We start from the raw sequence: 18,376 nt of genomic DNA on the forward strand, positions 1-18,376 counted from the left end.
AAAAAGAAAGAGGCCGGAGGACCTGCTGCCTTCACATAGTTTCCCAGGAGGGGGTTCTGTAACTGTTGGCAGTGAGTATGAGCACTTCCTACACTCTTTACACACAATGGGCCTTTGCTTTTTTTGCTTTCACAGGACAAAAGCAACAACAACAACAAATTTTCTTCCCATCTGCTTACTTTCTCTCATTCTCTTTCCCATCCCATTTTTACACACACTCTCCTTTCCCTAACAAAAGATCCTGTGCTCTGGCCTGACCTCAATATTTTCCAGGCTCTCTTGGTAAAACACACAGAGGAAGCAAGATCCAGCTGTGATTGGGAGAAGGATCCCATCACGTGCACACATGCAGGCATGCACACTTTCCCATGCTTAGCCATGCTTTAAAATTAAATTTTAGAAAATTAAAATTTAGAGGTACTCACCTTCTTTCCAAGCAGCCTTTGAGCTCAAATTCAAAACCCCTTTAAAACCTAGTTCCAAATGGCTACGGTCCAGGAAAATCCACCCGCAGACTCAATGGGGCCTGTGCCAGCATGGGAGGCTTACCTGGGCCATATCCATTGGTTAGGTTCGCTTGGAGTCCCATCTTCGGGTGCCAAATGTTGGAAAAAATGTCCTTCTGGGTTCAGCTCCAAGTGGGGGAAAAGACACTAGAGACATGGAGGCTGCTTGGAAAGATGGTTTAATGGTGGATAGGACCACATGGCTTGAGTCCTGAACAGAAAAGGTGATCGCATGCTTCAATGTTGGGTGAAGAAGAAGAAAATCCAGCAGGGCTGGAAGTTCCTGGCTTTATACTCTCTGTTCGGCCTCACCTGTTTCCTGTTCCTGTGTAAGAAATGTATTCTGATTGATTGTCAGACTCCCATGGGCCCAAGTTTGAGTTTCCAGGTGCCATGCGGTGAGTGGGGTAAAGGGCTAATACTATCATGCCTTAATCCCATCACCCTGGAGCTGAAGGGAAGAAATATTTATTATGTAGAAAGAAGAAACCTTCTCTGGATCCAGCCATCTTGTGTAACTATCGTCCAGTCTCCAACCTCCCCTTTGTTGGGAAGGTTGTTGAGAAAGTGGTGGCCTTTCAACTCCGACGGTCCTTGGATGAAACCGATTATCTGGATCCCTTTCAGTCCGGTTTCAGGCCTGGTTACAGCATGGAAACTGCTTTGGTTGCGCTGATCGATGATCTCTGGCGAGCAGGGATAGGGGTCACTCCTCTATCCTTGTGCTTCTTGACCTCTCAGCGGCCTTCGATACCATCGACCATGGTATCCTTCTGCGACGGTTGCGGGAGGTGGGAGTGGGAGGCACCATTCTTCGGTGGTTCTCCTCCTACCTCTCGGACAGGTCGCAGTCGGTGTTGGTCGGAGGGCAGAGATCGACCCTTAGGCCCCCCAATTATGGGGTGCCGCAGGGTTCGGTCCTGTCCCCCCTCCTATTCAACATCTACATGAAGCCGCTGGGTGAGATCATAGCCGGCAAGGGATTAAATATCATCAATATGCGGATGATACACAGTTGTATCTGTCCTCCCCGTGCCAACTCAGTGAAGTGGTAGAAGTGATGTGCCAGTGCCTGGAGGCTGTCAGGGTCTGGATGGGAACGAACAAACTGGCGCTCAAGACCGAGTGGCTATTGATGCTCCCTCCCAAAGATGGTCCAGCTATTCCATCTCAGCGTGGGGGGTGAAATTATACGCCCCTCAGAGAGGGCCCACAATTTGGGAGTCCTTCTGGATCCGCAGCTGACTTTAGAACATCATCTGTCGGCTATGATCAGGGGGACCTTTGCCCAGGTTCGCCTGGTGCACCAATTGCGGCCCTACCTGGACCGGGAGGCCTTTTGGATAGTCACTCATGCCCTCGTCGCCTCAAGACTGGACTACTGTAACGCGCTCTACATGGGGCTGCCCTTGAAGAGTATTCGAAGACTTCAGCTTGTCCAGAATGCAGCCGCGCGAGCGATTGTGGGTGTACCTCGGTACACCCATGTTACACCTATCCTCCGCGAGCTGTACTGGCTGCCCATTGGTCTCCGGACATGCTTCAAGGTGCTAGTAGTTACTTTTAAAGCCCTACATGGTATTGGACCTGGGTACTTGAGAGACCGCCTCCTGCCAGTCACCTCCCAAAGACCTATTAGATCCCACAGACTAGGCCTCCTCCGAATTCCATCTGCCGGCCAATGTCGGCTGGTGACTCCTCGGGGGAGGGCCTTCTCTGTGGCTGCTCCGGCCCTTTGGAACGATCTCCCCATGGAGATCCGGACCCTTACTCCCCTTCCGGCCTTCCGCAAAGCAGTTAAGACCTGGCTGTTCCGACAGGCCTGGGGCTGTTGAACTATCCAGCCCCATTCGAGGTTACGGCTGTTGTAGAATTTTAAATTGTTGTTTTTTATTTTGTTTTTTGTATCCCCTCCCTTTTTATTGTTAGCTGCCCTGAGTCTCTCGGGAATAGGGCAGCATACAAACTTAATAAAATGAAATGAAATGAAATGTAGAATCGACTGGCTTGGGCATTTTAATGGGCCATTAAGAAAGTGGGGGCTATTAAGAGTGAGTCTGTTTCCTGCCTAAAAACTTGTTTCTCCATTTCTGATCCAGGGAAATGTAATATTCTGCCTTTTCAATATTTCCTAGGATATTTCATTTTTCTAGGAGAGGGCTGAGTTTTAATTTTCTACAACTGTAAACCCTCATATAGTACAACTGAAGTTGTGTTTGCACGATTTCAAGAGGGGATTAATTTTATGCTAATAAGACTATAGCCTTAGGCTTTACAACTTTCAGCTCACTTGTTTTGGGTCAAGAGCTGCACGTGGACTGATGTGTATCAGGTCATACTCCAAAAATTATTGGGTGGACTAATTTGCTTTGAGTTCATGTTCTTTAATTAAAATTGTTATAATGAATATAATCATTTCCTAGATACAAATTTAATAGGACTGTGCAATGCTTTAAAGTCTGCATCAAAAGGATGCATCTGCCTATAACTACAGACCTTAAAATTGCCAAGATTGAGAAACACTGATCTAGAGTTTCACAGTCCAGCTGTAACATCCATACTTATCGCAGGGCTTATCACAATGTGAACTCTACTTGTGAATTTATGATTCGGGAAGCAGGTTTGGTTTTACAAATGAATTTGGAGAAATATAGCGAAGTTGAAAGTTGCCACAGAGTAGAGATATTTCTTAACTTACAACCATTAATTTAGTGATTATTCGAAGTTACAATGGCACTGAAAAAAGTAACTTATGACTGTTTTTCACATGATAAAAATTCAGACAATTGGCAACTGGCTCACATTTTTGATGGTTGCAGTTTCCCAGGATCATGTGATCACCTTCTGTCAAGCAAAGTCAGTGGGGAGCCATGTTACTAATTTAACTGCATTGATTCTTTTAACAGCTGTGGCAAGAAATCTTCCCATCTCTGGTAAGTCTACCACTCCTAGTCCTCCTGTATTGCTAATGCCCCAAATATGTAGATCATAGTTGTCAAATTTACATAGCACTTGTGAGACTTTCCTACATTGATATAAAGATCGAACTTTGTGTTGTAAATTTTCCACTGTATCTATCTACAATCAACCATTGGATGTCCTTTACCCCAATGCCATCATGTCATGGTTTAACCTTTCATGCTGTTGTTGATGATTATGATCATCATAGTCATTACAGTTGCTATGATCACTAGAGACTTTAAGTTTGCTTGAAGTTTCTTTAGCTCTTTTTAGTTTTATGGGGTACAAGTGCTAACCCTACAACCAACTCTCCTCACTTTATCCGGACTTGGGACTGCTTTGGTTACCTCAAACAGATTTGTCTCAGGTGGAGTTATTTTTATAGCCTATATTATTTGCATATAACTACTGTACTTTATTTAGTAGATGATAGTTAAACAAATAACATAGACTACTGTTTATTTCAAAAGCACCGTCAGATTATACATTGTCAAGGTTATGATTAACCAGAGAGAAAGAGACAACGAGCAAGAGAGAAGAAAAAAGAAAGAGGAGTCCTTAAGACATTTATACATTAAACTGCTATTGACAGAACTACCAGTTTTTGAAATTAAAACAATGTTTCATTTATTATTAAAACAATCATAGCTTTCCTTGTGATTCCTTCATGAAATCTCAAAAATCTAGGTTAAACTAAACTCCCTCAGGAAGCATATCAAATATTGATTTTCAGAAATAACAAATGTCAGTAGTGACAATTTGTTCTTCCATACAAAGTAAGTCCAATTGATTAAAATGGTTAACTGCTGACATATACTTGAGCAATCAAAGAACACTGTCTTTGAGTTCAGAGGACTTACAAGAACATCACTTTGATTGGACAGAAAATGGCTTCTTCTGAAGTTACTTATTATAGTAGAAATAAATTGAGCTCAGCTTTGATTGTATATGCTCATTATTAAAATCTGATTGACCACTTTGAATTACAATGTTATATATTAATGTATTTAAAAGATACAGCATATGAACAGAACTAATGCAATGCATCTTATTTTTCCAGTTTGTAAACAAAATTTTAAGACAAAAGTCGATTAATCATTGCAATATTATTGATATTTCTTTTCTTCTGTACCTGCCAAAACATTTTTGCAGGTTTTTTGCTGAGTCAAGGAGATTAGATTTATTAATTTTATAGTGTTAGTATTCTGATATTTAAACTAAAAGTTGTCTTTTCCTATTTCTGTCATGTTTGCAACAGAAGGAAACAACTGAGAGTTCTTTATTTTCTGCTAGTTTGGTAAATGTGGATTTCTGTAGTTCTGTCTTAAACAGAATTGCAGAATAACCCACATGGGGCAATTGAGACGTGCTTTTATCAAAGAAATGCATTATAATCTCTTTACCAACACTTTAAACCAAATTGTTTGTACTATACATTTTATACATATACGATTTTATTTACATACTGATATTTGTCTAATTGTATATAACCTATTTTATTTACAAATTGATATTCATCAAATTGTTTAAATTGGTATGTAGTTCCTCTCTCCCCTATTAGACTGAGAAATAACCTTGTTCTCAACATGCCTTTCCAGTATTTTAGAAATTCTGAATAATGAAAGATTCTCATTATTTCCATGAGGCAAAAGTACCGGACATTGTTTTCAATGTTCAAAATGCATATCCTTTCAAATTAACTCTAGAGGTAAGTAGTAAAAATTTTAAATCTCTTTCACAGTTATGTGATTGTTTTTCTGGCTTTATTAAGCTTCTTTAAACTTTCCCAATATTTATCAGCTAAATCTGATGTATTATCATAGTTTCATTCCATATTTGAAATATTTTTGTTAGATTACATTTCAAATCGACTGTGAACTATTTTTGGTTTTGCTTTGTTATAGTTGGTAATCATATCCAATTTGCTGTGACCAAGAGTTCTCCTTTTATCAACTCTATTTATGTTGCTATTGTTCTCCGTTGGCATATCCTCAGAGGCATCAAGGAATCTAGGAACTGCGCCCTTCATCTCATAATGTACAGATTTAGTAGGATTGTTAATGAATTCTAATTGATTGTATCCATGATTTAGTGGTTTGTCATCCTTATGTAGTTTGCTTGCATTTTCAACTGGTTGAGTATAAAGGAACTTCTTGTTATCTTTTGTTCCCATATTCTCAGAAACATGTCCATTTCCTGTATTGTCAGCTAATATCGGTGAAGATGCTGATAGCAAAGATGTTTTAAACTTCAATAAATTAGAAGCATCATTGAGTGGAGGCTTTAATTTATCTAATATGTTGCAGTTAGAGTCTGGCAACTCCCTGGGATGGTATCTCAAGTCATTATGTCCTATTAAGCCTGAAATGGTCTTTTTTGTTTCACATGGAGTTAATTCTTTCTTTTCACAGAATACATTGGAAATTGATTGGTTATGATATGGTGATTTTTTGATAGTCACAACACTGGAATTTGAAAGGGTACTTGACGGACTGACACCTTCATACTCATTCCGTTGAATATGTTTTAAAATGGGCTCAAATTTCTGCATAGTCTTGTAAGGAGCAGATGTGGAATTTTCAGCATTGGGCATTCCAAGATGATTCACCGAACAAGATTCAGCATATATGCATCGGAACTCTCTGTCAAAATCATCAACAATTTTTCCTTTGAAGTGCATCACTAAACAGGTATGTACCTGGCTGCACAGCCATGTGAAACTGAAATGGAAATAATTCAGGGACAACATGAAACATCAACATATAATTAAATTGTACACATTTAAAAGATTGAAAATCCATTAGACAGCAATATTTATTTACAATATTAGTACTATTTTAAGTATGTTTATCAGCATATCTTTAGCACTATTGCTGCAATACAACAGTGTACCATCATTACTATTTTAAAGTATTGAGAAAATAATAAGTGGAACAGTTTGATGGTCAAAATCTTAGATTAGTTTAGTGTATATGTGTGTTTTTACTGTGTTAGGCAATAAAGGAAGGTAGTAGTTGAGCATGCAAACTAGTTATTATGGTTAAATTGTTATAGATAAACAGTTAAATGACAGACATAAGAATTATAAGGAATTGGTTGCAAGTTAATTATAGATTTCAAAGGTCATACTTATGGTTTAAGAGGAGGAAATCTGTAGCCACCCAGTGTCACTGGAGCTCATTTAGAGAAGAGTTACAAAATGACACTGTTGAGAAGAATTCTTGAGCATTTAAAAATGATACAGAAAAATAATTCTATTAATCTTAGATTAATTGGTGGGAGATTTTTAATCAAATAATCAGTGATATCTAATCCCTAAATCTTTTAAAAGCAGCAGATCAGACTGCCAAATTATATAACCATGGCCAACTTCCTACTGGAATCTTTTTAAGCTTACATTTTGGCATGATATATTGCATACACTAAGATACTTTGAGATGGTTTAATATGGTAGCATGGCATGGAGTTGGCAGACTTCCTGTAAGTAAAGAGGGAGGACAAAGGTAAAGCTGCTATTAAATATTTGTGTTGGTGAGTCAAGTGTAGATTGTTCAGGTGGAAGAAAGACTATGCATTATCAATCAAGGAAGTAGTTGCAATTAAAGCAAAGAAAAATCATTTCCCTTCAAAATGTAGTCAAAGGTTTGCCAACTAAAGCAAAAATAACTGAAGGTTAACTAGTACAATAAGTAAAATGAATGTTGTGCTGTTGTGATGTATCATTTCTTGCAGGGAAAGGGTAATTGAAAGTAAATGTACTGACTGGGTGAGGTGACACTTTCCCAGGCAATGTTGGTGTCAGGTTTCCGAAAGATGCCCTAATTAATTCATGAGCCTTGAGCCAAGTTTCAAAATAAAACCAGTCATTTATTAGGAGCACTATTTTGACCATACTCTATTGCAGTCAGATCTAAGCCTCATTTGAATTATGGCTGAACTTTACTCCTATTCCTTCCCTCCCCTCAATCTCCCCTCAATCTGTGTCATAAATCACATTCTCCAATGAGGTGCATCCCTCACAAGCCATCTGTAGTAATCTGAGATCCAACTCTCGCTGAAGGTTTGCGTGGAATGTGCTCCCCCCCCTTTCCCCACCATGGCAACTTTATGAGTTGACAGTTGGTTCATGATCTGGAGATTCAACCTATCCCCAATGATTTCCCTTGTCCCACTAGATCTGGAAGAAGAGAGAGACTCCAGGTCCTGTCGGTGAAGCAGTGTTTTAGAAAGCATGGCTTCTTTCTCATGCTGTCCGGAAGAGATATGCACAGCTCCAACTCTGTTGGTTTTCCAAAAGAGGGAACACTTCTCAGCAAGCACAGGGCCCAAATTGTTAATAAAATTCTGGCTTGTGGGTGTGCAACATGCTGGCAATGAGCTTTTTATAGGGGCCTCAACTTGATTTTTTAAAATTGATTTGGACTATGTACTTATGCTCTCACTTTTGTTGACTGCCCAGGAGCCCATTCATTAGATTAATAGCCCTATAAATTATTTACAGGGTTGATCCTCCTTGGAGGTATCTGCCTGTTTTACCAGATGAGATAGGGTGGACATGTTCCAGGTGTCATTCCTTAAATGCCATCCTGTAGGACCTTGGAGACACATCTTCTCCATGACTAACCTAGTCCTTTTAAAAAAGTCTCCCCCATGAAATTTGGACACCCCCACCCTCATTCTGAGCTTGGGATGCTGTGACACTTTGGTGTGAAATGTTACATCTTTTGCAGGGTGAGTTTTTTTTTTAATGGAATGTTGCTATGAGCCACCTAGGATTATCATCTATAACAGGAATTTCCAACCTTGGCAACTTTAAGCCTGGCGGATTTCAACTCCCAGAATTCCCCAGCCAGCAATGCTGCCTCACAAAGGGCCAGACCAGGAACACCTTATCAGTACTAGGAGGAAGACGATAGCCAAGGTCAGCTTAGGGTAGCAAGGTCAATGGAATGTATGGTGATATCGGTGAAGGCAGAGTGCAGGGCAGCCAAAAGAACAGAGATGGGAAGAGGTAGTTAGGTAGGGTAGAATTGAAGGGAAGGTGAGCATAGCGAGGCAGCAGAAGCATGATGTCCTGGCCTAATGACCATGTGGTCCTGGCCTAATAATGACAATCAAGCGTACTGAAACTCTTAAGCACTGCAGTCATGTGATATTTTGCCTAATAATTATATGCTTAGCAATAAACATTCTGGTCCCAATTAGGGCGATTAAGCAAGGATTCTCTATATGCTGCTCTCCATTCCTTGGAGCTTGTACAAGACAAACATGTAATATAATAATTAGGGGGATCAAAATTCCCTAATTCACTTTAAGGATATACATATTTGCAATATTACAATGCGTTCCTGTGCTTGTTTTTGAGGAGGAAATGCCATAACACTTAATAGGCTTTTATCTTAGAATACTTTTCCCTAAGCATATTCTTTCCAACTGTTGAGATTTCCGCTTTTACAACCTTCAGTTGACTAGAAAGTTATAAAAATTCGGCACCTCTGAATTTTTAGATTGTAGGGCTGGGATAGGATTTAGAATTTAAAATTGGAATCCTAAACCTCTGTTATAGGAGAGACATTTAAAAAAAATTCTTTAAAAGAATTGAACTTGTTTGATATATGTTTTAGTATGATTTTTTTGTACATGTACAAATGGCACATTCACCTTTTGCAAATTTCATTTTCCTTCCACTTAAATGGAAGATACACAGTTTTGTGTAGCACTACAACAATCTTAGACACCTGATCCGTAAGAAGCATACAAAGCACTGTAATTTTAAATAAAATAATTTAAACAATAATTTAAATAATTTGCTACATTCATTTAGTCAAGGGTGTCTAAAAGGCATGGTTAAAAAAAAATCAAGTTGCTAGTTGCAACTGTGCAATAGAAACTCTGACATCTTGGCTTTTTTTTAACCATACCCTGCAATCACTCTGAGTTAGGACAGATTAGTCCCAGAAATCTCTAGTCAAACAGGCAATGCCCTTTGCAAATGACATTATTCTGAAGTATACTTGTTACGTCTCACCTGTAAGTCCCTGCAAGGACTTGTTCGCAATCTATCAATACAAATTTCTCAAGGGCTTGTCCTGTAAGCTTCTTGCCAGCTTTACTATAGTATATGTCTCCACTTACAGATCGTATGCGCATATTCTAAAATAATAAGAAAAGCATAAGAAAGATTCAAAACAGATACCGCTTACTTTCTGTGCAGAGCTTATATATATTGTAACCCTATGAGTGAACATGAATCTTAGAATTAATGGTTGCAAAACATACCTAAACCAATAAATGTTTACATGTTTTTTTGTAAAAACCAGCACTTATGCTTCGTTAATTGTATCAGTTTTAACCCCAGTTTTATCATTTCTTTCCAGAAATCTCTTGTAAAATTTAAAGGATATAAAATTCCAGTCTAAATTAAGTATATCAAATATAACCACTGCAAATGGCATGACCAGCAATTGATTTGCTTGGTGTTTTATTAGTTAATGCATTGGGAACAGTGGACATAATTTGGAATTTTGCACGTTTGATATGGTCTCTCTCACAAAATGGTTGTTAAGATTGATGCAGCCAATCACAAAATGTCCATTTATCAGAAGGAAAATTGAACATCCCGATTTTATTTCCTAAGGGCACCCCTAAATATATTATTGGAAATTCAGGTTATGCTCAAGATGGTATTTTATTTTGCAGCATACATGCTTTCCTATTATTTTTATTTAAAAGAATAAGAAAAATAAAACTAGGTAGCATAGAGAATTTGGAAAGCACTAAGTAATATGTTGGTGGGCACACAATAGACTGCTCAGTCTCTGATGATGGAAAATTAGAAACAGTATCATTACAGTAATTTCCAGCCCTTATTTCAATATTTGAAAGCTGCAGTTGCTCTGGAAGAATGGAAAATTACTGATAATAGATAAAATGACAATAATTTCCAAATGGCAGGGGTTGTGGGGGGGAATAAGATGCTCTTGTAGAATAGAGTATAGTTAGTCCTCTAATTACGACCATAATTGAGCCCAATTATGTTGCTAAGTGAGATAATTGAGTTTTGCCCCATTTTAGGACTTTCATAGTAGTGAATCATAGTAATTGTTAAGTTAGTAATTCAGTTGTTACGTGAATCTGACTTCCCCACTGACTTTGCTTGTCATAAGGTTGCAAAAGAAATCACGTGACTTCAGGACACTGCAACCGTCATAAATATGAATCATTGTCATGCGTCTGAATTTTGATCGTGTGACACTGGGGATCCTGCAATGGTCGTAAGTATGAAAAATTGTCATAAGTCACTTTTTTCAGTGCTGTTGTATCTTTGAATAGTCCCTAAATGAATTGTTGTAAATCGAGGACTATCTGTAGTTAGTAGTTAGGCTTATACTCACATTGAAAATGCCATAGTCACCCAAAAAGAAGATATCCATGAACTGGACATATAGTATTACTGCCTCAACTAAAAACAGGTTGAACAAATATGCAATATAAATCTAAATCCAAACTAATACTTTGCTTCCCAACCTAGGTTTATACTCCAGAAAAACGGTCCCAGAGATTCTTTTTCTCCTGCAAACACATGTACTGTATGAGAGCTCTGTATGTGTGTTTGTTTGTTTGTTTGTGTGTGTGTTTATATATAAAACAACTGTATTTGATTAAAATTGTTTGCAAAATACAGTACCCTAATAACAAAATTAATTAATTGATCTTCCATTTGCAAATGCCAATCATTTTCACTCTCAGATATAAATGTCAATGCACAAACATTCCCTTGCCTTTTTAAACAGAAACAACAGCAACAACAACAACTAGAATAGATAGGGTAAATGGAAGTGACAGCTATTTTGACTCTTTTAATACACACACACACACACACACACACACACACACACACACACACACACACAACATACACCTGTAGATCCTCCTGGTCTGTTTCAATATAATCTTATGCTGAAATTCTCTCAATTCTGTTGAGCATCAGAAGTAAATTTCACTCTATTGTAATATATAAAGGTGGCAAGCGTGAATCAATTAAAGCCAATCAATTAAAATAATTCAATGAAAGCAATGTACAGCTTTTCATCTCCTTTATATTGAAGCACAAGGTTAAAAATATGGACAACTGTGATTGTGGACTGTTTTTTTCCCCAGTAAATAAGGTTTATTTATTAACTTCAGGCACTGTTTTGCTTTGGGCTTTTCTTCATTCAATGGGTATGTGAAAGACAAATGTTGGAGATATGATATATATCAGCACATAATTCTTTGAAAGGAAATACTTAAAATGTTTACTTGCCATCCAGTTGCACCTTATGCTTCAGCCATGTTGTTTTACATGGAAAATAGGTTATAACTCAACCCTCAATTATCCAATAAAGGTGCATTATATTACTGATAACAGAAAAGGGGTAAATATGCTTTTGAAAGTATCCTAGAACTGATGTTTTATAAGAGAATCATTACAGATCCCCAAACAGTCAACTGTCTATCAAGGACCCTAGGAAAGAAGGAAGACCTTATACTGCCATTGTTGTTGTTGCCCTTTGATTTCAATTATTGCCTTTAGCTGAACAAACTAACCCATGTTCATCTGAGTGATGAGAATGACTGAAATAAGAGCAAATTTAAAATTCTCTTTTTTTCCTCACTTTCATGTTCCATTACATCATATTTTAATATTGGCAATTAAGTAAAAAAATATATATAACTGATTGAAAACATACCAGAAAGTCATCCATGGTGACCTCCATTTTGTTGCACATTTCTGTAAACTCCTTTAGGTTTTTTTCATCAAGGATCAGATAAACAGGAACCCGACGTTTGTTTGAAGCTTCTATCAGATCACTGAGTATTTCCATATCTGTGAATTGATCCATCACAATTGCAATCACCTGCACAATTTTTTGGTAAGTTGGGGTAAAATGGAGAATAGAACAGAAGACATTGTCAAAACATGATCAGTGGATCTGCCCTGTTAAACAACCCAAATATCCATATAAGACCCTTTTTAAGTGCTTTGGACTGCAGTTTTTTCAAACTTTCATCAAGGCTTTTTCTGAGTAAATATGCATAGAATTGCACTATCGGTTGGCTTTAATAAAACAAGAAGGGCAAATATAGTTAGCACCTAAAGTCAGTTTTGAAACTTTGTTCCATAGTGCTTCCTCACTAATTACTATTTCTGAATCTTTTTCTTTTCTTCACTCTTGTTTTTATGGAGAATCCAGAGAAAGCTATGGGCAAATGATTGCATTCCAGAGCGACTGAGCTTTTACAATATATATCTTTTCTATCACACAGAATTATGAAAAGCTATAATCTAGTGACTCTTCCCCCTGTATGTGTGATGTAAGGCACCTTGCATGTTATAGACTGGTAGATTTGTTCCAGAATTGCTTTCCATGTCCATTAACATTTTATAATGATGACATTCCACATGCCAACATTCCAGGAAGGAACCAAGTAATTAGTCTCTATTATAAATCTTGATTACCATGAAGTGTATGTACAAACTGGGAGTGTACCTAATTCTTCTACTCTTTCTACATTCTCCTGCTGCTTTCTCTTCTGACAGAACAGTTCCAGGAAGAATTGATGCAAAACTTGGGTTCAAATGTAGCAGATTTGGGCGGCAACATTTTGAAGAGATTACAGTGTTGTAAATATTTTGAAGATGGAGAAGGAATTGCCTTGGGGCTCAGAGGTCCATTGTGTTTCCCCTGGCAGAGCAATACTTACCCCATGCCTTCCATAGACTTTATTAGATGGTCAGGATGCAAAGAAATAAGGGGAAAGGAAATAGATATACCATGTCTGAGCTGCAAAAAATCCAGATGCCCACTAGCAAATTCTCGATTTTGAGAGTCTTGCCTTGAGATCCAGAGAGTTCTCCTTACATCTCATTTTAAATGTGTTCCCATTTTGAAAAAAATCTTACCAACTAAGAAAACAGTTCAGAGGACAAAAGCTAGGTTAACTTTGTCCTATGATAAATTTGTTTTCTATTTGCAAGGAATTTCAAATGTAGATGGAGCATTCAGAAGTGGCATCTCTTGCAATTTAAAATTATCTGCAGTTATCCACTCCAAACACACGAATCACATAGAACTTTTAATTACTTTTCAAAGAAGAATTTAGGCAATTTGTGGACTCTTGGGCTTCTAATACATGCCTGAACAGCACTGTAGCCCACAATAATCTTACTTGGGGTTGCTTAAACTTCTTGACCTACCTATGGGTTTTTAGAAATTGTTTTAATTAAATCAGCATTCTGTAAACGAAGTGTCCATCTTAAAGATTGTTCTTACTTTAAAACATGTTCCTTTATTTCACACTGACCCCAAAGGCATCTTATAAAAACCAAATGATTTGTTTGGAAAATGCCTATCCACCTCCCTCCACAAAAAATTCAGAGTGAACTGAAGTGGGAGAGAGTCTATTTGGATTAGTAGGAGTGGCAGAAGCTAGTTTACTTGCTGGTAAATGAGTATTTTGATATCATCCATGCCTTTCATGCCTCTTATTTTGTAAGACTTTCCTGTGCCATGTTGTCAGAAAACCACATGTGCCCACTGTATCCAAAAATTCCTGCTCTGAAGATGTGATTGTAGACTCTTATCAACCAGAGAACAGCCTCCACCTCAAATTGATGAAGCCCTGTTTATCTAAGCATTCATTCATGCCTTTCTCTTCCGCCTACCAAGACGGTTTACATTTAGAAAGTAAAATCACACTTAATTAAACTATGGCAGCCCATTTACCGTCTGTGCCAAAACATCCTAGAGAAAAATTTGGATTGCAATGCTTTCTCCAGAGCAAACATTTGGGAGCACTTCAATTTTCAGGAGGCATCCTATTCTGCCTGCTCACTGCCTATGGGAATCATACCCTCTCAAAAGAATGTAAAGAGCGTCCTAGATTTAGCTAAGAAAAAGAATCCGATAGGTATTTGATCCATCAAGTTTACTGGTTTTGGCATCTGCATTCATTCTGCTTTATTTTGATAAGGCATTTCTGTCAGCCAGGTTACATCCTGTGTATTTGAGATAAATTTATAGGAGTAAATTAATGGACAGGAGAAAGATATTCTAAATGTCTCTTTTATACAGAAAGCCTTTAAAAAAAAACCCTATCTCCTTCCATCAGGCATTTTTCTTTCATCTTTTCTTCCATCTGATTTTGAATTATTCAGAATTTCTAAGGGAAAGCCATTTGCAAAACAGAATTATATATTTTTTAAAATAATAATTCCTGTTTATTTTATGCAACATTCTCAGACTTTTGTTGAGTAGACTAACTATGCTAACTGCCCAAAACCTTCCAACATTGACTGAATGAAAATCTATTTAAATTTCAAATCTCACACATCTCTTACAATTTTCCATTAGGTAATTTCAATAGGGACACAAATGAATAAAGTCTGGAATATATTGGTTTTGCTGCAACAGTCTTTGAGTAGAAGTGCACACTCACACAGGAATATTTTGGGATGATTACTATACAAATATATACCAGTTCGGTGTAATGGTTAAGACATCTGGCTAGAAACTGGGAGACCAAGTTTTAGTCCCACTTTCAGAACAAAGCCAGCTGGATCCTTTCCTCTCAGCTGTGGGAAGGAGGCAATGGCAATCCACTTCAGAAAAACTTTTGGAAAACACACACACACACACACACACACACACACACACACACACACACAGAGGACATATATGTGTGTATGATCTATACAGTCTGCAAAAGTGGGGAATCTAGTTGGATTTTGAAGCAAATATCTTGGAAAACAAAGAAAAGAAATCTGATAACTAATTCATAGACATTCCCTGGGAAAGTCACATTGTATGTAATGTTTTCCATATTTATTACTCATCAAAGTACTCCTTCAAAGTACTTCTTTGTTAAGCCTCAGCTGACTGTAGCAAAGGCGGCCAAATTGAAGGCTCAATAGCTAGGTGTGTGTATGGAAAATTTTTATCTACCGCCTAAGGGCTATACCTACTTTAAATAATGCAGTCATAAGCATTTTCCTCACAGTTTAACACAATATGGAAATTCTAGTTCTAAAACAAAGAGCAATTACTCCTCTGATCTTTGCATAAGATATCCAGGACAGGCTCAGACTCCTTTGCTCCATAACTGTGAAGTATACATTCCAAAGCTGCTATGATTTCATTTTAACAAAATACTATGCAATGTAACCATTGGACCATCAAACATTGTTCTGTTCCTAAACTACTTTGAATAGTCTTCAAAATAAAAAGTGTCCAGTTCTGCTTATTTGTTACCTTGGAACACGTGCGAACGTGTTGCAGCATAGCTCAGAAAACTAAAAGCCAAAGAACAAAGCTCATTTCTTTCTGCATGTATACTATTTGTTAAATATAAAACTCATACACACATAACAAAAATAAATCCATCCTATAATATATTAAAGGTATGGGCAGAGTAAGAATTAAAAAATAAAAAAATAAAATGGGAGCCAGCAGTTCTAATTTTTAAATATATTTTAAAAACTACTCCGATTAACTTTATCTCCTCTTTTTCAATGCCGTAAAATGTTCCACTTACTGTCTTGGCCTTGCTTATTAGAGATCGAAGTAATTCTTTCACATTGTTTGCCTTGTCCCTTTGGAAATACAAGCTGACTTCTGTTCGGTTGAGCACTGTGACAGAAGGCATCATAGGCCAACCGAGCTCCAGTTGAGGGGGATCAATATCTGACATGAATGGGAAGTATGTCCCAGATGTCACCTCAGAGAGGAGAGATTCCCTGTCCATGCTGTCAGCTCTTGAGAATCCTGCCTCCAGCCCCTTCTTTGGAGATTCTGGGATGCTTTGGATGTGCTGGCTCATGTAAGCCATGTCCATTGTGGAGAGGAAGGGTAGTTCTTTTTCTTTAGTGATGACTTGCAGATAGCCAGTTTCTCCTTGTTCCAGGAAGGCATCCACAGCTAGCCTGGCAGTCTCGCTATGCTGTAGCATTGAAGGGCTGGCTTCTTTCTTCCAGGGCTTTTTCAGATCTTCCAGTCGATTTTTCAGTTGCCCAATGCTCCCTTGGGAATTCCCAAGGCTTTTGGGGAACCAACTCATGCCTCTAGAGCTGGGTGATAAAGCACCAGAATCCTTGATGTTCCCTTGACAGAGGGATATTCTGAGCTTGACTTTATAAATCCCTGTAATTCCACAGTGAAGATGTCCAGATGAAGAAAAATCACCACAAACAATTTTGTTTTATTTCTGGTTTTACTTCTTCTTTTTTTTTCTAGATATGCCCCTGTTCCTAGGGAGAAAATTAGCTCAAAATTCTAATTTCCATGGCTTGTTTTGATGCTGTCTTCCTTATGGAAATGCTAAGAAAAGTTTCTTCCTCTTCTTTATAGGAGCTGCTGCTTTTAGGTATGCTTCCTCAAGCAATAAGACTCAGCTACGTTCCCGCCCAAAAGTGATTTCTCTCTTGCAGTCAAAGCACTGAAACCTGTTTTGTAAGTTTTATTGCCTTGAGAGGAAATGGGAATGTTGAAACTTGTTCCAAGGTCAATGTGGTTTATGCAATACCTACAAACATGCATAAATGTTAAAACAATGTAATAACCTGGAAATGAGAGAAAAACTGCAATGCATATATTAGCATCCATTCTATTTTTCTATTCAGGTATTGAAGAAACAAAAAGAGAATTGCCAGTGCCACAAGACTCTGCAAATTGCTTTAATTCAGAGCAGAGAAATGTTTATTCACAATGCCCCAAGTCCAGATTTTGTTGAAATGTAACAAGGAGGATTAGGTTGTTTAACTTTAAATCTTCATGTAATTTTCCTATTCTAATTTGCACTCCTATTTGTCTCCTGCTTCCATATTTTTCTCTCTGTATGTGTGCATAGAAAGTAGGACTATAGGCATGATCCAGAGATTTGTTGAAAAATAATAATAAATTTAGTTTAGGAAATTTAGATAGAAAGAAGGGATTATGATGCTTTTTGGATTAAATTTGCAGCTTCTACCAAAGAGAGAAAATCAGGAGCCCAAGCATTCATTTTTTTCATTTTCATTCCCCCCCCCCCCATTTTTTACTTTATTTGTATGCCGCCCTTTTCCCTGAAAGGGACTCAGGGCGGCTCACAACTCAAGGGAGGGAAAAAACAGACAAAGTTACAAAACATAAAGACCATACACAGTTAAAAAAGCACAACAATCATACCATTCGAGGTGGGGCTGCAAGTCTTTAGCCCCAGGCCTGTCGGAACAGCCAGGTTTTAAGGGCTATGCGGAAGGCCTGGAGGGTGGTGAGGGTATGAATCTCCACGGGGAGTTCGTTCCAGAGGGTCAGAGCAGCCACAGAGAAGGCCCTCCTCCGGGTAGTCGCCAGTCGACACTGGCCGGCTGATGGAATTCGGAGGGGGCCTAGTCTGTGGGATCTTATTGGTCTAGTGGAGGTAATTGGCAGTAGGCGGTCTCTCAAGTACCCAGATCCAATACCATGAAGGGCTTTGTAGGTGACGACTAGCACCTTGAAGCGTACCCGGAGATCAACAGGCAGCCAGTGCAGCTCGTGGAGGATAGGTGTTACGTGGGTGAATCGAGGCGCACCCACGATCGCTCGCGCGGCTGCATTCTGGACAAGCTGAAGTTGCCGAATACTCTTCAAGGGCAGCCCCATGTAGAGCATGTTGCAGTACTCCAGCCTAGAGGTCACAAGGGCACGAGTGACTGTTGTGAGAGCCTCCCGGTTCAGGTAGGGACGCAACTGGTGCACCAGGCGAACCTGGGCAAATGCCCCCCTGGTCACAGCTGACAAATGGTGTTCAAAAGTCAGCTGTGGGTCCAGGAGGACTCCCAAGTTGCGGACCCTATCTGAGGGGCGTACAATTTGACCCCCCAACCTGAGAGATTGAACACTTGGCCA

At 38.5% G+C, this 18,376-nt stretch overlaps 1 protein-coding gene across 1 annotated transcript; it reads right to left on the reverse strand.

Annotated features, from left to right (window-relative positions):
* Window positions 1–3,909: 3,909 nt before the first annotated feature.
* Window positions 3,910–16,895, reverse strand: SACK1C (scaffolding CK1 anchoring protein C). The gene is made up of 4 exons (XM_014059322.2): window positions 16,044–16,895; window positions 12,200–12,367; window positions 9,496–9,620; window positions 3,910–6,187 (listed from the first exon to the last, which is right to left on the reverse strand). Exons 1-4 carry the CDS (start codon window positions 16,563–16,565, stop codon window positions 5,323–5,325), a joined length of 1,680 nt encoding a protein of 559 aa, XP_013914797.2. The 5' UTR covers window positions 16,566–16,895; the 3' UTR covers window positions 3,910–5,322.
* Between the last annotated feature and the right edge of the window lie 1,481 nt (window positions 16,896–18,376).

This window comes from Thamnophis sirtalis, unplaced genomic scaffold, assembly GCF_051295495.1.
Source record: "Thamnophis sirtalis isolate CommonGarterSnake01/CBP01778 unplaced genomic scaffold, rThaSir2_p1.2 scaffold_7, whole genome shotgun sequence".
NCBI lineage: Eukaryota > Metazoa > Chordata > Lepidosauria > Squamata > Natricidae > Thamnophis > Thamnophis sirtalis.

What these genes read in the sequence shown, in the direction of transcription:
- SACK1C (XM_014059322.2), bottom strand. Translation starts at nt 16,565, where the DNA reads ATGAGTTGGTTCCCCAAAAGCCTTGGGAATTCCCAAGGGAGCATTGGG. An exon ending in TAATAAGCAAGGCCAAGACA is followed by an intron (nt 12,368 to 16,043) that starts GTAAGTGGAACA and finishes AAAATTGTGCAG; the next exon opens with GTGATTGCAATTGTGATGGA. An exon ending in TCACCATGGATGACTTTCTG is followed by an intron (nt 9,621 to 12,199) that starts GTATGTTTTCAA and finishes TTATTATTTTAG; the next exon opens with AATATGCGCATACGATCTGT.